The sequence below is a fragment of the Leuresthes tenuis genome, unplaced genomic scaffold (genome assembly GCF_036924035.1).
Source record: "Leuresthes tenuis unplaced genomic scaffold, fLeuTen1.0.hap1 SCAF_5, whole genome shotgun sequence".
Classification (NCBI taxonomy): Eukaryota; Metazoa; Chordata; class Actinopteri; order Atheriniformes; family Atherinopsidae; genus Leuresthes; species Leuresthes tenuis.
The window spans coordinates 336,502-360,183 of record NW_027325359.1 but is presented as its reverse complement, the minus strand read 5'-3'; the positions used below and the strand labels follow the sequence as shown (position 1 = coordinate 360,183).

At 39.4% G+C, this 23,682-nt stretch overlaps 1 protein-coding gene across 1 annotated transcript in view; it reads right to left on the bottom strand.

The window, feature by feature from the left end:
• plcg2 (phospholipase C, gamma 2) overlaps positions 1-23,682 on the bottom strand; it is a 56,536-nt gene that overhangs the window by 2,793 nt on the left and 30,061 nt on the right. Inside the window, exons 6-29 of the mRNA XM_072385374.1 lie at positions 23,155-23,239; positions 22,969-23,049; positions 22,836-22,879; positions 22,664-22,736; positions 21,539-21,640; positions 20,259-20,377; positions 18,533-18,618; positions 18,315-18,432; positions 17,339-17,507; positions 17,160-17,255; positions 15,673-15,759; positions 15,300-15,469; positions 14,643-14,843; positions 14,193-14,315; positions 11,357-11,537; positions 11,045-11,113; positions 10,864-10,973; positions 8,855-8,951; positions 8,693-8,765; positions 7,572-7,744; positions 5,626-5,728; positions 1,918-2,121; positions 593-732; positions 272-380 (exon numbers count right to left, since the gene is read on the bottom strand). Of these exons, the coding sequence (XP_072241475.1) occupies positions 272-380; positions 593-732; positions 1,918-2,121; positions 5,626-5,728; positions 7,572-7,744; positions 8,693-8,765; positions 8,855-8,951; positions 10,864-10,973; positions 11,045-11,113; positions 11,357-11,537; positions 14,193-14,315; positions 14,643-14,843; positions 15,300-15,469; positions 15,673-15,759; positions 17,160-17,255; positions 17,339-17,507; positions 18,315-18,432; positions 18,533-18,618; positions 20,259-20,377; positions 21,539-21,640; positions 22,664-22,736; positions 22,836-22,879; positions 22,969-23,049; positions 23,155-23,239 (2,813 nt within the window). The remainder of the gene's footprint in view (positions 1-271; positions 381-592; positions 733-1,917; positions 2,122-5,625; positions 5,729-7,571; positions 7,745-8,692; positions 8,766-8,854; positions 8,952-10,863; positions 10,974-11,044; positions 11,114-11,356; positions 11,538-14,192; positions 14,316-14,642; positions 14,844-15,299; positions 15,470-15,672; positions 15,760-17,159; positions 17,256-17,338; positions 17,508-18,314; positions 18,433-18,532; positions 18,619-20,258; positions 20,378-21,538; positions 21,641-22,663; positions 22,737-22,835; positions 22,880-22,968; positions 23,050-23,154; positions 23,240-23,682) is intronic.

Genomic DNA, 23,682 nt, shown 5'->3' with positions numbered 1-23,682 from the left:
CATGGAAAGAAGAAGAAAGAGCAACACTGAAGGCTTTTTCAAGGAAACAAAGGTGGTATTTGCTCTTCTCCTGATTGGCTGCAGTGTATAAACAGATAACTATGGTGTTAGATAGTGATAGAAACATAAATCCTACAGTTAGCCCTCGTAAAATATTAGCCGTAAGGCATCAGAAAAAATGTTTTGAAGGCTTTTACCGTCCAGCAGTCCCAGAACAGTTTTATCTAACATCTACTGTACTGCTGCACCCTCTCCCCCCCGATCCCCTTACGATAGACGGTAGTCTTGAACTTCTCCTCTGAGTGCCCACACAGCTCGATCTCCACAAATGGGCTGGCGATGCTGCGCCCCGGTTTGGGAAGATGTCTCGCAGCAATCACCTGCGGACAATTCAATTCAATTCAATTTTATTTATAAAGCGCCAGATTACAACAAATGTCATCATCTCAAGGCACTTAAGTAATAAAGTCCGATTGGAATTCAATTCATTGTAATCATATAAGATAAGAACTCTTCTAATCAGGCAGCATGTCAGCTGGTAATACAGTTTCCACAGTACGTTACCTCATGCCTATGTTTAAAAGCTAAGTACCTTGACTTTAATGTTGTACTGGATCATCTTCTTCTCCTGATGGGGATCATAGCTATCGGAGCGCATGAACTCGGGCTGCAGCATGTAACCAGTGCGTCCATTCAGACTGAAGAGGGCGCTGTTCAGCTGGGTGTATTTATCTGGGTGGAAAGGCACGCATTATTAAACCACCACGTTACATGTAGTTTTACCACTCTGTTATCGGATATTTCCCTTGTTGTGAAGTACCTGAACAGTTATAATACACCTTTAAGCCTCTTTAACTAAAAATGTTTGTGGATTTTTTGCTTAGAAGAAGTAATACTCAGAAGTTGCTTTAGGTTAAATTCATTTTTAAGTGGCGCAATGTGAGGTTAAATGTGAGAAAATGAAAAGTGTGAAAAGAAATGGAGGCCACAGAAACAGACACACATAAAAAACAACTTCCCCACCTCATTGCTCTGTATAGCTATAAAAAAACACAAATCAGCCATATTTTTTTTTCTTTTGCTGTCAGGAGGTAAACTTTCAGTTTTAAAACAAGTCGACTGCCTTCACATTAATTTTAGAGCAAATTTGGGACCAATTGGGTCCAATATTATGCAGCTGTCTGCAGAATTTCTCCTGCATTGAGGAGCAGAAATGGTACAAACACACCCTATGAAAAAAGTTGCCTTCTTTATAAATGTTTTAATAAATTAATTAATCTATTTCCTGTCCAGCATTATGGCAGCAGAATTCTAATCTGAATGCAGTTTTATGCCAAACACATTTGCTTTGAGAAGAGAAGCTTTATGAATGTAAAAAAACTGTTTATTTATTGACTTTTGTTGCAATACTTTATATATATTAGTGCTGAACCTGACGGGGAAAGAGGGAAAGAGGGAGGGGAAAGAAAAAGAAAGAGAAACGAGACAAAGATAGAAAGAAATGATCGGAGAAGACAACGAAAAACAAGACAAAACCAAACAACGAGCTGCTATATCTGCTAAAACCAGAAAGTACAGCCTCTGTGGGGAAACCAGGCGGAAAATCATCAGGAACATCTGCAAGTTGACTAATGGAAAAGAAAAAAGCACAAGCAGCAACAACACCAGAAGCAAGAACATATAACTGTGGATACAGATGGTTTGAAACCACAGAACGACGCAGCAACTGCATGATAAGAGTGTGACTGAGTGAATGTGTGAACATGCTAAATATATGGTACAGGTTTTAAATGAATTGGGCTCAGTTATGAGTGCAATGCCCCTAAGATTAAACCTAAAGAATAAACTAAACTTGTATTGGTCCTAATGTATGTATTGTAAGTATTACTGAGCTGAGCCCCTAAGATAAAGTTGTACCTGCAGTCTGGAAGTTGAGAGCCACCATGTGACAGCCGACAGCCCACAGGGGGTAAGGGTCGTAGTTGGAGGACTCCACACGCTGGCCTTTTGGATAGATCCGACTCAGAGCTTTGCGGTTGTACTGCAGGAAGTCCTTGGTGCGGCTCTTTCCCGGTATCTTGTTCTCCCCAAAGGAGCGGATCTCCTTGTAGTTGTAATTCTCTACAGAGACAGGAAGGAGCAGACGTCAGCTTGCCAATAAACTGGAGAGAACGGGTCACTCCACCCACCTTTAATGCTTGTTAAATTGAGGTAGTTTGGTAGTTTTGGTTAGTAGATTGCTGGGTAAAGCATGTTCTTAGGCTGTTACAAACTGATGATGTTATCTGATGACAGAAGTAAATGCTCTTTGCTTCTGTGGTCCATCAGTTACTAAGCTAATAGTAAAGTTAATAAGCAGAATATTAGTTCTCTCTGTGTATCCAGATGTTGTCATTCAGATCATTTTCTGATATCAGACAGAATTGTCAACTTAATACACTCTTTCTGCTATTGGAGTAAAGGAATGAACTGGCACTAAAGTCTGGAAAAAGTCTTTTAAGTTTATGAAACTTCAAAAAGTAACTCCTCAGAGAGCTTTTCAGGGTTAAACTATCAGCCTGGAGTTTAGTTTTTAGAGTAATGTGGGGGAAAAGCTGGGCACCTTGTAACTAAACAAGCTAAAGAAATATTAGGTCAGTATTAGACCCAGTTTGAGTTAATCTATTAGCGTGAATTCAACCCACTGAGTTAAAAGTTAACAGGTGTTTTATTTTTATTTTTTAAATCCAATGTGTGCCAATCATTTTCTACGAATCAGCTGGCAGATTATTGTTGTTCACCCAGATAGCTTGAAAGGTAATTTGAGCTAAGATAAGAAGATTTATTCACATATTAACATTGTCATTAAGGAAATATCATTATTTTTTCTGTCACATTGTTTAATTCATAGACTCCATTAATGCTCCATTAAGCAAAGTTATTATTTTTCAAGTTGACATATCATAAAGTATCTTTGCACTACTGTCCCTTGTAAATACTAGTAGTTAGTTTATTCCTTAATCACTTTGTCTTTTCTTTCTTTATGCTTGTACAGAGAGCAAACCGGTGTCACATTCCTTGTATATGTGCACCTGGGCAAAAAAGTTGGTTCTGATTATAGGTATTCTCCAAATACTTTTAGATGTAGCAGGTTATTTTTTCTTTCAGATAAACAATGATTAGCTCAGCTATCAGAATGTACTGTAACACACTCTGGGATAACCCTGTTAGGGCTAACTAACCCTGTTAGGGCTAACTAACCCTGTTTGGGCTCACTAGCCCTGTTAGGGCTAACTAACCCTGTTAGGGCTCGCTAACCCTGTTAGGGCTCACTAACCCTGTTAAGGCTAACTAACCCTGTTAGGGCTCGCTAACCCTGTTAGGGCTAGCTAATCCTGTTAGGGCCAGATAACCCTGTTAGGACTAACTAACCCTGTTAGGACTAGCTAACCCTGTTAGGGCTCGCTAATCCTGTTGGGGCTAGCTAACCCTGTTAGGACTAGCTAACCCTGTTAGGGCTAACTAATCCTGTTAGGGCTAACTAACCCTGTTAGGACTAGCTAACCCTGTTAGGGCTAACTAACCCTGTTAGGGCTAACTAACCCTGTTAGGGCTAGCTAATCCTGTTAGGACTCGCTAACCCTGTTAGGGCTCGCTAACCCTGTTAGGGCTAGCTAACCCTGTTAGGACTAGCTAATTCCGTTAGGGCTAGCTAACCCGGTTAGGACTAGCTAATCCTGTTAGGACTAACTAACCCTGTTAGGGCTAGCTAACCCTGTTAGGACTAGCTAATCCTGTTAGGACTAACTAACCCTGTTAGGACTAGCTAATCCTGTTAGGACTAACTAACCCTGTTAGGACTAGCTAACCCTGTTAGGGCTCGCTAACCCTGTTAGGACTAGCTAACCCTGTTAGGGCTAACTAACCCTGTTAGGGCTAGCTAACCCTGTTAGGACTAGCTAACCCTGTTAGAGCCTGAGAGAGCCCACTTAAGAGTCAAAAGATGAGTTAAATATGATTTTTTTTTATTGCTACACTTTACAAAATTCACCACTGGATGTGTATTAACACTTTAGACTTAGAATGCTCTTTATTTCCTAAGAAACTGAAATATTTGACATCACAATGGATATGTACTCTGATGTAGGTTACATAAAGATTTGCATTGCCACGTCTGACAGGAAACCGTCTGGTCTTTAGATCTTTTCCTTTGGCCACGTCCTGTTTTCTGAACAACTTGTGGTGTAGAAAAGCAATACCAGCCCCTCTTTGAATGAACTGAGATGACTGACTTACAAGCTTTAAGACTTTCCATTGCGGTAAACAACTGCAGCTGCACAGTATGCTGGAACCAATGAGTGTACCGGTCTGCATTTCCACAAAGCACTTTCAGAATCTCACAAGATCTTTTCAACCCTTCACCAGTCAACAGAAAAAACCCTCCAGCTTTCTTTATGCTCATTAGGATGCAAATTATGGTTACTTCTCAGTTATAATATGAAGTTTTTCTGTCCTAAATCATATTAAATGTAATGTAATTCTCTTTAACTTGCCTTAAACATTAAGGAGAGGTCCGACCTCTGTTAGGTTTTTGAAACATAAACTTAATTTAGTCTCCTGCTGTCCTCTCTATCTTCATCCCAAAATCAAAGTTCTTTAAAATAAAACAACTTAGAATGAAAGCAACTTCTTGCTAATTGAAATAATTAATTAATAAATTATTATTATCCATTAAGCAAAGTTTTTATTAAATTATTATTAAATTATTCTTATCCATTAAGCAAAGTTTTTATTAAATTATTATTAAATTATTCTTATCCATTAAGCAAAGTTTTTATTAAATTATTATTAAATTATTATTATCCATTAAGCAAAGTTTTTATTAAATTATTATTAAATTATTCTTATCCATTAAGCAAAGTTTTTATTAAATTATTATTAAATTATTATTATCCATTAAGCAAAGTTTTTATTAAATTATTATTAAATTATTATTATCCATTAAGCAAAGTTTTTATTAAATTATTATTAAATTATTCTTATCCATTAAGCAAAGTTTTTATTAAATTATTATTATTATCCATTAAGCAAAGTTTTTATTAAATTATTATTAAATTATTCTTATCCATTAAGCAAAGTTTTTATTAAATTATTATTATTATCCATTAAGCAAAGTTTTTATTAAATTATTATTAAATTATTATTATCAACTTGCTAATTGAAAAGGCGGAGGAGTAAAATTAAGTCAAACTTTAGCGTGTAACATAATTTAAATGACGAATCATGGTAGTATATGTAATAATCTTGCCATGTTCTGCTTGAAAACCTCGTGTGGATCCACCTAAACTCTGGATCTGCTGCCTGTCACCGTGTGACTCTGAACAAACACAATAACCGGCAGCAGCTATTAATATTGTGGCTGCTGTGGCCAAATAATTCAAATGTTTTCTTTCATAAGTGGGCGGTTCAGAGGTTTGTGGTTCAAGTACAAAGCTTTTGTTCGTTTACATGAACAATAAGATCCCGTTTTAATTTAGAGCATCAAAGAGACCTTCTGTTTCATTTTAAAGTGAGCCCCTGAAATCCTGGAGAACGAGCTGCTTACGTTCCCCTTGGTGTACAGTATGAGCATCTGGATGAGTTTACCGAAGCGGTCCTTCTCCTTGCTGCGGGGCTGACAGTAGACCACCAGGTCTGACATCTCCATGGCAACCTCTGCCTTCTTCTCCACTTCCTCCTGCTGTCTCATCTGAGATTGGACAGAAAAACAGCCACTTCCTGTTTGCACAGTGATGCTAACAGACCACCAGTCAAACAACTCTCTGTGGTTCAGCAACACCAGCTCTGTTTCCAACTCTCTGTTGCCGACTTGTTACAAAGACTGTGTGCTGACAGAAATATCTGTCTTTATCAGGTCTTTATCAGGTCTTTATCAGGTCTTTATCAGGTCTTTATCAGGTCTTTATCAGGTCTTTATCAGGTCTTTATCAGGTCTTTATCAGGTCTTTATCAGGTCTTTATCAGGTCTGTATCAGGTCTTTATCAGGTCTTTATCAGGTCTGTATCAGGTCTTTATCAGGTCTTTATCAGGTCTGTATCAGGTCTTTATCAGGTCTTTATCAGGTCTTTATCAGGTCTTTATCAGGTCTGTATCAGGTCTTTATCAGGTCTTTATCAGGTCTTTATCAGGTCTGTATCAGGTCTTTATCAGGTCTTTATCAGGTCTTTATCAGGTCTTTATCAGGTCTTTATCAGGTCTTTATCAGGTCTTTATCAGGTCTGTATCAGGTCTTTATCAGGTCTTTATCAGGTCTTTATCAGGTCTTTATCAGGTCTTACATCCTCATGGATGGATTATGAGATGGTGGGACCCTTGGCTTCACCATGTAAATGTAAATATAATTTATTTATAAAGCCATTTCGGTACCAAAGTGCTTTACAGCAGATAATAAATAAAGAAAAGAATAAGTACAAAACAATAAAATAACAGTAAAAGCAATAAAATACAGCAAAATTGAATAAGATAATATAAAAGTGTCACCATACTACTGGGTATTAAAAGCCATCTGAAATAAGTATGTTTTTAGCCTAAATATACTGTTAATGCTCCATTAAGCAAAGTTTTTATTAAATTATTATTAAATTATTCTTATCCATTAAGCAACGTTTTTATTAAATTATTCTTATCCATTAAGCAAAGTTTTTATTAAATTATTAATAAATTATTATTATCCATTAAGCAAAGTTTTTATCAAATTATTATTAAATTATTATTATCCATTAAGCAAAGTTTTTAGCCTAGATTTAAAGATTTTAATGGTCCGATCAGTGTTCTTATAGCCTCTTTTTTAGTCATTTTAGACTAATTATTCAAAATTTCTTCCATTTACTGTTTTTTAATGCAGTCAACTTGCACATCATTGATGTTATTTTGCGTCTTGCAGTCACTTTATTTCTTTTTGCTGATGGTTTGTCTCTCATTGGACTCATCCTGCATATATTTTAAGCATTTGTGCCACTCCACAGTCTCTTTATAGTCTCTCTGCAGTCCTTTTGTGATTCTTTGGGGTTTTCTTCATCCCTGTAATATTTTTTTCATTCGCTTACAGTTTGGATTCATCTGTTTTCTCTTTTCTTAGCAGTTGTTTGGTGTGTTTCTTTTAATTTTGTGTTCCTCTGCTGACATTTTTTAAAGATTATTACATTATTTAGTCTCTGAAGTTGCTTTTTTGGTTTCTTTTTTCAGATGTTTTCTGTCTTTGTTATAATTTCGATTCATGTGCCACTTTTTTGGGTCTTTATTATAATAATTCTGTTTCCCTGTAGTTTTTTTGTTTTTTTGCTGTTTTCAGCTGTTGTTCTGAGTCTCTTTCTGTTACAGTTTGGTGAAGCTGGACGTTTTTATGCTGCTATCAGTAGGAAACATTAAACATAAAATGGCCGCTATCTGTGATATTTGTGATACTATATATTTGAGTATTTTAAATACTGGCTTGTGCCCAATAGTCCGACTCAATAATCCATCCATGAAGACATTTCTGTGTTAAAGCCTCTAAGTTTTTGAATTACTGACGAAGGCATGAGATGCTGACCTCTTGTTCCCGGTTGTACTGCTTGCTCATCTCTCTCTGAGTAATGTCCCAGGCCACCTGGTACCATTCAAACAGCTCCTCCAGAGTGTCTGTGGCGAGGTCAAACTGCACACTGTCCTGCTCTACGTCCTGCAGGGCTAACACATGGGGCTTCCCATTTTTACCGCTCCGCACTACAAGTAAGAAGTGAAAGAGGCGCAGTGAGGCAAAGAGGGATGCACAGCTCTTAAATTTGGTGTCAAACAATCACAACTCCACACTACGAGTTGATATAGACAGCAGGTAAATGAGATCAAAGCCCAGTGATTACACATTAGGTGAGAAATTAGTTGACAATAGTATGAATACACTCATATCTGGAAATGTAAAGACATGTAAAAAGACCACAAAGACGTGTAAAAAGACTACAAAGACGTGTAAAAAGACCACAAAGATATGTAAAAAGACCACAAAGACGTGTAAAAAGACCACAAAGACATGTAAATAGACCACAAATATATGTAAAAAGACCACAAAGACGTGTAAAAAGACCACAAAGACGTGTAAAAAGACTACAGAGACATGTAAAAAGACTACAGAGACATGTAAAAAGACCACAAAGACGTGTAAAAAGACCACAAAGACATGTAAAAAGACCACAAAGACGTGTAAAAAGACTACAGAGACATGTAAAAAGACCACAGAGACGTGTAAAAAGACCACAAAGACGTGTAAAAAGACCACAAAGACATGTAAAAAGACCACAGAGACATGTAAAAAGACCACAGAGACGTGTAAAAAGACCACAAAGACATGTAAAAAGACCACAAAGACATGTAAAAAGACCACACTATGAGTTGATATAGACAGCAGGTAAATGAGATAAAAGCCCAGTGATTACACATTAGGTGAGAAATTAGTTGACGATAGTATGAATACACTCAAAATCATATCTGGAAATTACACCTTGACAGGATTTCATTATTTAAGAGAGAAACAAATAAGGTTTCAGATTTCAAATGATAATTTATCTTTGATAAAGTTTTAGGGGACACCCAGCTGCAGTTTTATTGTTTGAGAGCAACATTAATACAGCGAGGAGTTAAAAACTCTGCAAAACACTTCACTGTAAAATAACTCACAGTTTTGAATGTTGCACTTGGAGATATCCACAACACCCTTACATAGCTCCCCAAGAGGATTGTCTTCCATGTCCTGTTTTAAAGCACATCACAAACATAGAAACATGTTATTTAAACTTATTCTACCTCCAGTTTAAATGTAACCTGAGCTCTGAACTGCACCTGTGATCGAGTGTCAGGGAGGGTGCTGTTGGACACTTCCTCTACGTAGTTTGCAGGAAAGAACAGCTGTATCTTTCCACCATAGTCACCCTTCCACCTAGAATGATAAGAATCAGAGGAAAAGGTGAATAGCTGCTTGTTCTGTGAGTGTCTGCAACAGACCAAACTCAAAAGAATCAGATCGCCCCAGAGCAGTGTCTTTATGTATGTAACATGTATGTTTTTGGGCGGTGGGAGGAAGCCGGAGAACCGGAGAGAACCCAGGAAAACACGGGGAGAACATGCAGCCTCCACACAGAAAGAACCAGACTCCAGACAACTGAATAATGACAGTGAGGCAAAGAATATCCATAAACAGATAGAACAACAGAAGACACGCAAAAGAAGGCAAGACTGCTAAGAAATGCATTATGCTAACAAAAAAAATGCAACAAACAGACACAACCACTGCGGAGAAAAAGGACACCGCATAAAAATGAACAGGACAAATATACAGAGTCCCAAAGTGGCAACAGGATGCAACATGACTACAAAGACATGTAAAAAGACCACAAAGACATGTAAAAAAGACCACAGAGATGTGTAAAAAGACCACAAAGACGTGTAAAAAGACCACAAAGACATGTAAAAAGACCACAAAGACATGTAAAAAAAGACCACAGAGACGTGTAAAAAAGACCACAGAGACGTGTAAAAAGACCACAAATACATGTAAAAAAGACCACAGAGACGTGTAAAAAAGACCAGAGACGTGTAAAAAGGCCACAAAGACGTGTAAAAAGACCACAAAGACGTGTAAAAAGACCACAGAGGCGTGTAAAAAGACCAGAGACGTGTAAAAAGACCACATAGACGTGTAAAAAGACCACAGAGACGTGTAAAAAGACCACATAGACGTGTAAAAAGACCACATAGACGTGTAAAAAGACCACAGAGGCGTGTAAAAAGACCACATAGACGTGTAAAAAGACCACAGAGGCGTGTAAAAAGACCAGAGACGTGTAAAAAGACCACAAAGACGTGTAAAAAGACCACAAAGACGTGTAAAAAGACCACAAAGACGTGTAAAAAGACCACAAAGACATGTAAAAAGACCACAAAGACATGTAAAAAAGACCACAGAGACGTGTAAAAAAGACCACAGAGACGTGTAAAAAGACCACAAAGACGTGTAAAAAGACCACAAATACATGTAAAAAAGACCACAAAGACGTGTAAAAAGACCACAAAGACGTGTAAAAAGACCACTGAGACATGTAAAAAGACCTCAAAGACGTGTAAAAAGACCACAAAGATGTGTAAAAAGACCACAAAGACGTGTAAAAAGACCACAAAGACATGTAAAAAAGACCACAGAGACGTGTAAAAAGACCACAAAGACGTGTAAATAGACCTCAAAGACGTGTAAAAAGACCACAAAGACGTGTAAAAAGACCACAAAGACGTGTAAAAAGACCACAAAGACATGTAAAAAGACCTCAAAGACGTGTAAAAAGACCACAAAGACGTGTAAAAAGACCACTGAGACATGTAAAAAGACCTCAAAGACGTGTAAAAAGACCACAAAGACGTGTAAAAAGACCACAAAGACGTGTAAAAAGACCACAAAGACGTGTAAAAAGACCACAAAGACGTGTAAAAAGACCACAAAGACATGTAAAAAAGACCACAAAGACGTGTAAAAAGACCACACAGACGTGTAAAAAGACCAAAGAGACATGTAAAAAGACCACAAAGACGTGTAAAAAGACCACAAAGACATGTAAAAAGACCACAAAGAAATGTAAAAAGACCACAAAGACGTGTAAAAAGACCACAAAGACGTGTAAAAAGACCACAAAGATATGTAAAAAGACCACAGAGACAGCTGACTGTGTGTCAGTGTCTTATTTCTCGGTAGGAAAGTCGAGAAGCAAACACAGTTCTGTGAATATGTGTCATTACCATCCATTGCACACACAGATATAACGATATAAAACTATATCAGATATAAAGAGGTGTGCACACACCATCCATCGACCTCTTTGGACACGTTGTGTATCAAAGCTCCTTTGGTGAAGCTGAGCTCATCCACCCTCTTTGCCTGGTAGCTGTATAAAGCCCGAACTGTATTCTGAGGCTAAAACAGACAAAGTCAAGCTGTCAGTAAAAAGCTCTCAGGAAACAGCAGGAGTTTAGCTGCATACACACCGGTGAGGGTTCGATCTCATTGGGCTCCACGTATGTCTTCGCCTCATACAGAGAAGCACAGTTCTTCTCCTGAGAAGCACAGTCCACTGTTAGCATGAACCTTTAATATCAGCAGTGGTATTAAAGCAATGAGCAAAATAAAGACACTTCAGTGGCTAATTTCCAGGTGAAAACGCTTCAGATTGAGCCGTTCTTTACATTTATTTCTATCTGCAGGAGTTGCTGATAAAAAAAGGATAATCCAGAGATGTATAAACACATAAAAGAGCTGCTAAAGCAGCAGTTTCCTCTGATCTTCACCACGAAACTCACTGCGCTGAAGCGGTCAACCAGCTCCGGGGTCACCGGGTAGCGTAGCTTCAGCTTGCGATACAGAGGCTTCTTCTTGAAGTAGTTGACCAGCTCCACCAGGCTCTCAAACTCTGTCGTGGTGCCCAGCAGGTACATGTTGCCCTCCTTCTGGATCCGGCAGTGCTTTACTTTACCGTCACCTCTGAAGGAGAGAAGCTGGTTAAGCGTCACTCTCCAAAAGCACAAATCATCATATCAGTGAGCGAAACAGCCCATAGACTGAAGATAAGTCATTTTAATGCAATATTATGTGTCTGTAACACTACAGTTTATGTTTTATGTCTTGAAACTACAAAGAAAGGCTTCTAGAGCTTGAAATTCTGAAATAAGACAGTCATTTGTTGCATATAATCTGATTGTAAGCAGTGGAGAGGCTGTCTGGTGCTGCTATGATTAAAATAAATCATCAAAAGTCATCAAATGTGGCAGAGCTGCAGTTAAAAACCTTTAGAGGATATGCGTCTCCGTGTCACTCAGGTCTGGTGCTGGTGGACTTATCTTTTTAAACTGAATTGTTGTTCATTTTGGCTTCATGTTGCAGAGCCGTTATCCACTGAATTACAGTGTTTTGAGCCTTTAACTCCACCAGAGTCCCTCTTATTGCACTTGAGTAGTTGGATAAAGTTAAATTCCCTTCAATTAAATGAAGTAAATACAGAAAATAAAGAATAAAAGTAGCTTGTAGCTTTACTTGACTCAGTCCTGACCTTTAACAGCTGTGACCAAATCAGCTTTTTATCATCTTAAACAAATATCAAGAGTCAAAGATTTACAGAGGCTGCTTTAATGCTCTTTTCTCTGGTTTTCCCTAAAAGTATCTTCAGCTCCTTCAGAAAGCTGCTGCAGGTCTAACCAGAACCAGGAAACTGAGCGCTTCACTTCCAGTTACCTGCAGAAGACACTTTAAATCGTCTTCAGGGGTCATTCAGGGTGAAAATGCATTGAGCTGCTATGGATTAAACTTCCTGTTGATATTAAATATGCTCCAACTATAGCAGCTTTTAAGGTTAAACTGAAAACTGTTATTTTGCCTTTGTTTAAATCTAAAGTGGTGAAGTTTGGAAGTGGAGGGCTTCTGATTTGGGAACCTCAGGGTCGCATTTCTGCTTTTAGCGCATGATATTGATCTGTTGGCTTCTTTAAACCCCCGGCCTCAGGGGGAGGAGTTTAAGTATCTCTGGACCTCCTTCAGAGATACTTTTCAGGGTGATATCAGGTTGGAGTGAGAGACGGACAGATGGACTGGGCTTCATCAGCAGTAATGAGGGTGAAGAGGGAGGTGAGGTGGAGGCCAAACTGTTCACTTTACCGGCCCATCTTTGGTCACTGGATCTGGGTAGTGACTCAAAGAAGGAGGCTACTGAAATGAGTTTCAGCAGCAGAGATAGTAGAGTAGAACCGCTGCTCCTCTACATCGAAAGGAGTCAGCTGAGGTGGTTCAGGCACCTAATTAGGAGGAGGCCAGCTGGCAGGACTGTTGGAGGGATTATATGTCCCTTCAGGCCTGGGAACAACCTCAGGATCCCCCAGGAGGAGGAGGATGTCTGAGTTTCTCTCCTGAACCTGTTGCCTCCAACAGGTCCAGCCCAACTTCAACCCAACTTCAACCCAACTTCAGCCCAACTTCAGCCCAACTTCAGCCCAACTCCAGCCCAACTTCAGTCCAACTTCAGCCCAACTCCAGCCCAACTTCAGCCCAACTTCAGCCCAACTTCAGCCCAACTTCAGATAAGGCAAGACAACGGATGGATGGATTTATTGTTCTTAAACACCTACCGTGTGTTTAAAAGCATCTTAATGCCTTTTGTACGGCACTTTAAGTTGCCTTTGTGCATGTGAGCTATTCAAATAAAGGAAAAACATTACCGATGACCTTTTATTTGACCCAGATCAGACCGCAGCTACCAGCATTAGTCATACAAAAGCTAAACAATCAGTGAAGAGGAAACATTTTTATCAGTCATAGATGCTCTACATCTCTCGTTTGGCAGATGCTAATAGACCTGTGCAGATTGTTCCTGGGAAACCTGACTTTCCTTTTATTAGTGTGCTGTGAAACCTCTGCAGATGGTCCAGAACGCGGCGGTGCGTCTGGTCTTGGATCAGCCTAAAAGAACACGCCCCCCCTCTGTTCATTGAGCTCCTCTGGCTGCCCTTAGCCGTCCGCCTCAGATCCAAGTCCCTGATGTTAGCTACAAAGAGCTTAATGGAACGGCTCCATCTACTTGAAGGCTCTTGCAAAGGCTTCTGTCCCAACTGGGTCCCTCCGTTGGTCCCAGGATTGTCGTCTAGCAGCTCCTACACCACGCCTAAGACAATCCAAACTCTGTTCATGTGTCGTCCCACGATGGTGGAATGACCTACCGAGCTCTACCAGAACAGGGGCGTCCCTGTCTATCTTCAAGAAGCTCCTGAAAACCCAGCTCTTCAGAGAGCATCTCCTATCCCAGCACTTACCTTGTACTTCCCTCCCCCCTCTATCTCTGCTCTTTATCTTTCTGCACTTCCTTCTATGCCTGCACCCTATCTCTACTCTGTCCCCTCTGACAGAGTCGGACTCCTGGGTTCCTTCTATGGAGCTTATTGTTAGCTTATTGTTAGCTTATTGTTAGCTTATTGTTAGCTTTTTGTTAGCTTTTTGTTAGCTTATTGTTAGCTTTTTGTTAGCTTATTGTTAGCTTTTTGTTAGCTTTTTGTTAGCTTATTGTTAGCTTATTGTTAGCTTTTATAAAGCTGTTATATCTTCATTTGTAAGTCGCTTTGGATAAAAGCGTCTGATAAATACAGAAACAGAAACCTGAATGTAATGGCGAAGGAGTCCAGCTCTCCTTCTCTCTGTCGGATGAGGAAAGCTCCATCTCTGGGGATCCTCAGCAGGTAATCCTCTGCTTGACCTCTGCTCAGGTTGCTGTAGAACCACCTGCACAACAAGGACAGTTATATCATGTATCCACGCTCTTGGTTACAGAATTAACTCAGTTATACGACTGAAATGCAAAAGCAAAGTGTTTTCCTTTCATGGAAAACATGATTAAATGGAACAGATACCAGATTTCTGCTGGTGTGTAGAAGTGAAAGTGTGAAAATGAAAGTGAAAACATGCGGTTGATTGAAATGAGTGTTAAAAAAGCTTCACTGAGCAAATATCAGTGACTTAAATGTTCATGAATAGGTCATATATTCGATGATTGTGCAGTAATTTTCAAGCTAAAAGCCCATGATTTGTTCTTTGTGTCCTGGGACAAACCCTTCTTGCAGATGAGGGTCAGGCTTAGGCACAGCATCAGTGAGGCGCATCTCGAAGTCCTGGCAGCGCAGCGGGCTTTCTCTGTAGTGCTGGATCAGAGAGTAGACGCTGGGAAAGTGCAGGTTTGGGGTCAGGAAGAAGTAAGTGTGTGGCCCCTCCGAACCGGAGCGAATACGACAGTGTTGGACTCTCCCACTGCGCCTGAAGGAGGCGAGATTTAAAACCTCGGTTACAAAGCACGAAAAGCAAGAAACGAGCAAAAACAAGACAGGAGGAAGCTCTCCGGCAGATTAAAATGGATTAAAACTCCTTGTGCTCTCAGAGGAGAGTGAGGAGCAACTCGTAGATCTTTTTGAGGGGACCTTAGATGTCAATATTAAGAGTTTAAAGTCCAGTTCTGTATTTTGTAGGCTGAAGTTTCATAAACAGGGTTTTGAATGGCCACCTGAATCTGGCTGGAAACCACTGAAGTCAGCTCAGACAGGAATAAACAGGGCTGCATTCGTCTTGTTAATCTGAATCAGGTGTGTTGAAGCAGAAAAACATCTAAAACCTGCAGGACAACGGCCCTCGAGGACCAGCTTTGGACCAGCTTTGGACCAGCTTTGGACATCCCTGTCTGTCTGATATTTGGAGATGAGTCCCGGGAGCCTTTACCAGAAGGAGAGGGTGAAGTCCGTGACATATCTGTCGCTCCCCCGGACCAAGAAGGTGCCATCTTGTCCTCCTGTCTCTGCGCAGAAGTCATGGATCAGTCGCTCAGCCATTTGTCTGCCCTCCTTCATGCGGCCGTGGAACCAGGGCTCTGCACAGTGCAGCTCCTGATACTGAGAAAACAACACATGCATGTTTCAGCACGGCTCAGCTAGTATCAGTTAGCTCAGCTAACAGATACAGGGGATGTGTAGACTGAGTTCTTTTGCTTTTACTTCTTTCAGTACATACTCCTGATGATGATTATTCCTGAATTACTCCGATTACTCAACATTTAAAGGATCCGAATGGCTAAACATGACCATTTTAACTTTACCTTCCTGGGATCTTCCTCTTCCTCTTCGTACTCCTCTGCGTAGTACAGCTTGTCTTCAGAGATCACACAGTAGTGCTTGTTCCACCGCTGACAGAAAAAAAGGACATTTTCTCACAAAACGAGCCACATTTTCCCAAAGAAGTTCAAATTTTTAACTACATCATGGAAGCTTCACCAAATGGGCCTTCTGGTAACAGACCCAGGGCCCATTTGGTGCCTTTTATTACTACAGAGACACAAAAAAACTACAACGAGATGAAAAAAATAACCACAAAGAAACACAAAATGACTACATGGAGACAGAAAATAGCTAAAAAGACACCACACATATAGAAACTAAACCACAATTAAACGTAGAACCATAAAAACTAAAAATATATCCAAAGAAAACAGAGAAACTACAGATAAAATAACTGCAAAATTATCTCAAAAGCCAAATAAGTCAACTAATTCACAGCCTTTGATCCAATTATGATCAAAAATAAAGATTTGATGTGAAATCGTTGCTGTAATTAACACTTTAATGGAGCTGATTAGCTCTTGTATCGCCTCTTATTTGTAATCCAACTCTTTTTTCTTACCTCCACAGGGTCTTTTGCTCTGAAATTGCACATTTTTGGCAAAAATTGAGCTTCTTCTTGGCTTTTATTGTCATTTCTATGTAGTTGTGGTGCAAATGGAAAATGTTCTTATATGCAGTAGAAACCAGGCCTAAATCTAATGGAAAGATGCACATTTCTATCTGTTTTAGTTGTGAAACCACAATTTTATGTTCTCAGGAACATTTTAGAGCTCAAACTCTCATTACACCAGATGGAGCGTATCGTAGAGAACAGCTGGTAAGGTTTTAGATTCAGATTGGTCACATAGTCCCACCTGGGGTCATATTTAGTTAATTAAACATAGAACCATAAAAACTAAAAATATATCCAAAGAAAACAGAGAAACTACAGATAAAATAACTGCAAAATTATCTCAAAAGCCAAATAAGTCAACTAATTCACAGCCTTTGATACAATTATGATTAAAATTAAAGATTTGATGTGAAATCGTTGCTGTAATTAACACTTTAATGGATAATCCCATCTGGGGTCATATTTAGTTAATTAAACATAGAACCATAAAAACTAAAAATATATCCAAAGAAAACAGAGAAACTACAGATAAAATATCTGCAAAATTATCTCAAAAACCAAATAAATCAACTAATTCACAGCCTTTGATCCAATTATCATCACATTTAGTTAGCTGGTGGACAAAAACTAGTCATATCGATGTGTTTTAAGCTAAAATATTACTTTAAGTGCCTCAAATTCTTGCAAAGCACTAAATACACGAGAGGACAGCATGATTCTGAATAGTTCTGCACTTTTTCTGTGGACTTTCACAGCTGTATTGAATTATTACTGCATCTACCAGTACAGAAAATAACAGTTTGGCTGTTATTTAGGTTCCAAACCTTCATTTCCAACATGTTCTGACTCTACCTGGTCCACAGGATCCCAGATCTCCAGGTCTCCCTGTTTCTGGCCCTTCCTGAAGTCTTTACTGGTCCCACATCCCTCCACACTGAGCTTCTTGTGCTGCTCGAGGACGACAGGAGAGTCATCGTATCTCACAGATTAAACACCTTCCTCTGACGCAGCAGCACGGTCAGATGCTGTACCTTGAGTATGATCTTTCCCTTCAGCTGTGTGGGTGAAGGCAGCTGCTCAGCCATGTGCTCCACAGGTTCGGTCAGGAGTTTGTCTCCAAACACGTCCTTGAAGATCCGAGCCATCTGCCGTTGCTGCTCTATGGGACAGTGCTCCTCTATGGACAGGATCACCGGGAACCTGGCATGGAAGATGACAGAATCAAGATGTGTTTCAGGAAAAATGACAGTAAGTGGATGTTAAATTTTTAAAGACTTAATGCTGATATATAATGTGTGAAAATATTCTGATAATATTTCATTTAGAATACATTTATAGAAGTTTTGGGGGGTTTTTTTGCCTATAAAATTCTTATTTAATCATAAAGGAAAAGTATAAATGCCTTAAAATAATTTAGTTTTTAATGTTTAATCCTGATCTGTAGTTTTTGGGTTGTAGAAAAACTGAATCCATCGATCAGTGGCCCCCGATCTAGAGCCTTTAAAGGATCACAAAAAGACACAAAACAAGCACAATGTGGCACAAAATGGCAACTACAAGAAGACATGAAACAAATGTGAGAGAAATCACTTACACTAGAACAAAATAAGAACTAAAATTCACACAAGAGACAAAAAAAAACATGTATGAGACATAAAATTACCCCAAAGAGGCAATAATCCACAAAGAAAACAAGACAACACACAAGCTAAAGGGGACAAACGACACATTTTACCACAAAGAGCCATGAAACAACTGAAAGGAGGCAAAAAATGAGCTCTAAAGGTGAACAAATACAAAAATAAATGAACTGCTGCAGTGACACAAACAGCAACTATGAAAAAAAGACACAAAACAACTGAAAATAAACCCCTAAAATATATAAATCAACTACGAGGAGAAAAGCAAGAAGGCAAAGATCTCTGAGCTTCTGCCACCAAACGACTCGATCATCTGCTCGAAAGGCAACATTTTGTGAGACAAAGACAGCAGCCGCTTGATTCTTACTCTGAGGTGACAAAAGCGTGTTCGTTTATGGCTTTGACCACATCCTCAAACTTGATCTTGGTTGTTCTGGTCCAGCCGTGGTAGATGATGGGCTCCCCAGGGCCTTCCCAGCAGTCCACTTTATAGATTTTAACAGCACATAAAACCATAAATTTAGCCTGGACTCCACTGAACAATCAAGCCAAAATGGTGTAAAAGTGCAGAAGCTTTGTACTAACGCTCCACACAGCGGCATCCCAGCCGTAGGCAGCGAACGTAGGCCTCTGTGGACGACTCGCTGCGAAGCTGATCGCCTGTCAGGTAGCTGCCGAGGGACAAAATGCAGATTAGTTAGATTTACAGTAGATTATTTGCTTGTTTGGTCACAAAGAAATTCATTATTATGTCTTCCTAAAGAGAAAAAAAGAGAAAAATGCAAAAATATGGCCTGACTTGCATCAAAAGTGTCTTTCCATTCATCTTCATGGGTCGTAATGCTGCCTTAACTGAGTTAATTTAGTCTTTTTAACGCTTTTCTTTAAAGGTTTCCGCCCCAAAGTGACAACAAACACACACAAAATAAGAATAACAGGAATATGAGACAAGAAGTGACTGCAGGTAATGTAACAGCAACACAACAAATCACCACATAGATGTAGAAATGAACCTAAATTAGATGCCACTGACCACAAAGCCTCAAATGAGTCAAAAAGCAACCCTCAATGCACAGTGTGACACTAATTCAAAGGGTTTGTGAGGAGCCAAACTGACGTGTTGTGCGAGGAGTTGATCCAGTAGTGGGACAAAGGGTTGTTCATGTCCAAGTTGCCTCTTATTTGTAATCCAACTCTTTTTTTCTTACCTCCACTGGGTCTTTTGCTCTGAAATTGCACATTTTTGGTAAAAATTGTGCTTCTTCTTGGCTTTCATTGTCAGTTCTATGTAGTTCTATTTAGCCTCATTTAGCTGCTCTTAGTGCTCTGCCCTGAAAAAATGCCCTAAAACCAAAGAGTGTTTCAAAAATAACTTTCTTTTAGCTGATAGTTATATTCTGGTTCTGACAAAGCTGCTCATCAAAGGGGAAAGTTGGAAGGATCTATCTGTAGGATGCTGCTCGGGAGTTTGGGGAAACGTTTCAGTGATTCTGAAGTTCTGCTCTGACAATAAATACAAAACTTCCAGCTCTTATCTGCAGATTGGGTGCTTGGGATTAAGATAATGAAGCAGCAAAGCACCCATTTTCATGCCTAAAGGTGCCTAAAGGTGCCTAAAAGTGCCTAAAGGTGCCTAAAGGTGCCTAAAGGTGCCTAAAGGTGCCTAAAAGTGCCTAAAGGTGCCTAAAAGTGCCTAAAGGTGCCTAAAAGTGCCTAAAGGTGCCTAAAAGTGCCTAAAGGTGCCTAAAGGTGCCTAAAAGTGCCTAAAGGTGCCTAAAGGTGCCTAAAGGTGCCTAAAAGTGCCTAAAGGTGCCTAAAGGTGCCTAAAGGTGCCTAAAGGTGCCTAAAAGTGCCTAAAGGTGCCTAAAGGTGCCTAAAAGTGCCTAAAGGTGCCTAAAGATGCCTAAAGGTGCCTAAAGGTGCCTAAAAGTGCCTAAAAGTGCCTAAAAGTGCCTAAAGGTGCCTAAAAGTGCCTAAAGGTGCCTAAAGGTGCCTAAATGTGCCTAAAGGTGCCTAAAGGTGCCTAAAAGTGCCTAAAAGTGCCTAAAGGTGCCTAAAAGTGCCTAAAGGTGCCTAAAGGTGCCTAAAAGTGCCTAAAGGTGCCTAAAGGTGCCTAAAAGTGCCTAAAGGTGCCTAAAGGTGCCTAAAACTGCCTAAAGGTGCCTAAAGGCAACATAACAAATCACCACATAGATGTAGAAATGAACCTAAATTAGATGCCACTGACCACAAAGCCTCAAATGAGTCAAAAAGCAACCCTCAATGCACAGTGTGACACTAATTCAAAGGGTTTGTGAGGAGCCAAACTGACGTGTTGTGCGAGGAGTTGATCCAGTAGTGGGACAAAGGGTTGTTCATGTCCAAGTTGCTGATCTCCGAGTGCTTCTCGTCCCAAATAGAATTCTCCTTCGAAAACAGGAAACCGAGGAACTAGAAGAAGAAAAGAGGCTTCGGATTCATTTTGGACGGGAGATTTCGGTGCAATCTGTTGGTTTCTGTAGCTCGGATATTGTTTTTGAATTGGCTCTACATGAATTAATTGGGTTATTTGGACATTAATTAACTGGATTTCATTGGATTATGATTGATTGAATTGGACGATATTATTTAAGTGCCTTCAGATGACATTTGTTGTAATTTGGAGCTTTATAAATACCGTATTTTCACGACCATAAGGCGCATATAAAAGTTTTAGATTGTCTTCAAAATGTGCAGCGCGCCCTGTGTGTTGTTGTAAGGCGGAAGTAGTAGAGAACACCATGAGAACGTTAAAGGGTGAAGTGGGAGCGTTGATTGTATATAAAAGAACAGTTATGCAGAACATCTGTTTTAACAACCCTGAAAATGGCAAAGAGGCACGCTTATGAAGCACAGTTTAAACTGAAGGCCATCAGCTACGCGAGAGAATTTAAGATCAACGAATCGATGGTTCGCAAGTGGAGGAAGCTGGAAAACGAGCTCCGACAGGTGAAGAAGACGCAGCTGAGTTTCCGCGGAAATAAGGCGAGGAGTTGGAGGAAAGACTCGAGCAGTGGATCATAACGTGTCTGCTAGCACTGTTGCAAAAGCCGGCATCATTTCCGAGGAGCCACACGGCTTTTACAGTGAACCTGGCATGTTTGGTGGAGATTTAGCCCAGCTGTTCAATGCAGAAACAGAAGATGGGTTCGAGTTCTGACGCACACTTGCTTGTTCAACCGTGTGTTTTAAATAAAGCACAAACAAACTCAGTTTAGCTCCCGATCTATTTTTAAATACAAAAACTTGTATGATTGTGTGGATTGTATATAAAACTCGCGCCTTATGTGTAAAAACACAGTAACGGCACACATAACTGAGACTGCGCCTTTCAGTACGGTGCGCCGCATGGTCGTGAAAATACGGTAAACTGAATCTAAATGAATTTAACTGAATTAAGGCTGTTTCCACCTTTAAAAACGCGCTCTGGCCTGTGACAAATGTCTCATTTATAGAGCCAAAGGTCTCTGGCTGTGGCTATTAGCTGACAGACTCGGCTCAGACTGCTGCAGCATCAAATTATTCAAATGAAAATCTGTTTTGATGGAAAACCCCAACGAATCAGCCACGAACCTCGCTGACTGTGAACTCGGGATCGTTGGTTTTTCTCATGGTGTCGTCAATAAAAATGGTCATCAGTTCTCTGACCTTGTTCAGATCGTTCGCCCAGGGCTCCTGAAAAAGAAAAATACAACAAATCAACCCTCTGTAAGATATTTACAGACATTATCACACATCTGTTTGCCCCACTCTTAGTGCTCTGCCCTGAGAAAATGCCCGAAAACCAAAGAGTGTTTCAAAAATACTTTCTTTTAGCTGATAGTTATATTCTGGTTCTGACAAAGCTCCTGTTATAATTGGCTTTGATCTTAGACATTATGTATTCATATTCTGTATTTTCCTAGCTGGTACTTTTCCACTCTGCTGCCTAAAGGTGCCTAAAAGTGCCTAAAGGTGCCTAAAGGTGCCTAAAGGTGCCTAAAAGTGCCTAAAGGTGCCTAAAGGTGCCTAAAAGTGCCTAAAGGTGCCTAAAAGTGCCTAAAGGTGCCTAAAGGTGCCTAAAAGTGCCTAAAGGTGCCTAAAGGTGCCTAAAGGTGCCTAAAAGTGCCTAAAGGTGCCTAAAGGTGCCTAAAAGTGCCTAAAGGTGCCTAAAGGTGCCTAAAAGTGCCTTAAGGTGCCTAATTCCTCTTGTAAGACCTCTTTTCAGGACATATTGTGACAGCCAATCAAAAACCTTTCCAACATTCAAGGCTCATTTGGGTTGTTTTGCTGTGTTTTACGAGCTGAAAGTGACAAAGAGAAGTTAAATAAGTGGAAATGCAAACTGAAAAAAGAACTGCTCTTTAAAATGTCTGATTGAAACATGTAGAATAATTAAATTAGGGTTTCTTCTCCTGTAAATCAGGAATTCTGTCATGATTCAGTGACTGTTTCATGGTTTTATATCATATCTTTATACATATTTACGTTTCTTATATAGTACAATATTTTTTATAGTAAATAATTTTTGCAATTCCTGTTTTTCTGGTTCAGTTCTTTATAAAATACTTAATTCCTTTGTTATTTGTCCATTTATGTCTCGACTGTTTTTCAGTGCAATCAGTTAGAAATGAATAGCTACAATTTATAAGACATTTTTGGTCATAATCCTGCTTTAAAACATGCAAATAACAAATCCCTGCAGCTTTAAACTTTTACCTTTTGATCGAATATGAGAAATCGCTGGAAATCATGCAGCAGAACAGCTGAGGCATCAGGTTTATCTGTGTTACTGCATGATGGGAGAGGAAAGAATCAGTCAAAATATCTAAAATATCTAAAACCATGGAGGTTTGTTGAGCTCAAACGATGATAAGTAAGAGGACCTCACCCCAGAATGAAAGAACACGCTTCCTTTTTGAACTCATCCAGGATCTGTGTTTAAAGGAATCAGCCTTAATGAAATGCAGCACGAACATAATGATAATTATCTACATTTATCCATTTTAACCACTCAGACTCACTTCATTCTGCTCAAACATTATCAGGTTATAAAACCGATGAAACTGCTCAAAATCAAGCCGGTCTTTCTTTGCACCCACTTCCTGTGAAGGCAGAACGGAATCAATACAATCGATCAGTACAGCAGAAACCAAATCAAATGCAGAGACGCTTCTCATGGTTTAAGCAGTAAAAATAGACGAGAGTACCAGCAATTTGTCTTTGAGAGTTCGAGAGTTGGGGGCCTTGTAGTTGAGCATCGGAAGCAGAGCCTTCAGTTCCTTTACGGTGATGCTGCGAAGGAAACAAACACATAGTGTGCGTCACCCGGCTGGGAACCACTTAAAAATATATCAAAAAGAGGTTTTATGATTAAAGCTGCAGCAACAAAAGAGAAGATATTCAGCCAAATGATGAATATCACTGATTTAATCTGAAAAATGTGAGGTTGCATGATATTTTCTGCATCCTTCATGTATAAATGAGAATTAAGTTGGCAAATAATTGGTGAGTGGTTGAAATATTAAGTGTTATAAACAGTTTAAATAATATAAATATATATAAATTATATATATATAAATAATATAAACAATTTATTTAAATAAATTTAAATAATAGCAGAATTGTAGTCTGAATACCTTTGATGCCAAACAGATTTGCTTTGCCAAGGGAAGTTTTATAAATGTAAAGCTCCCCTTGATGCCCATTTATTTATTTTTATTTACAATATTTAACAT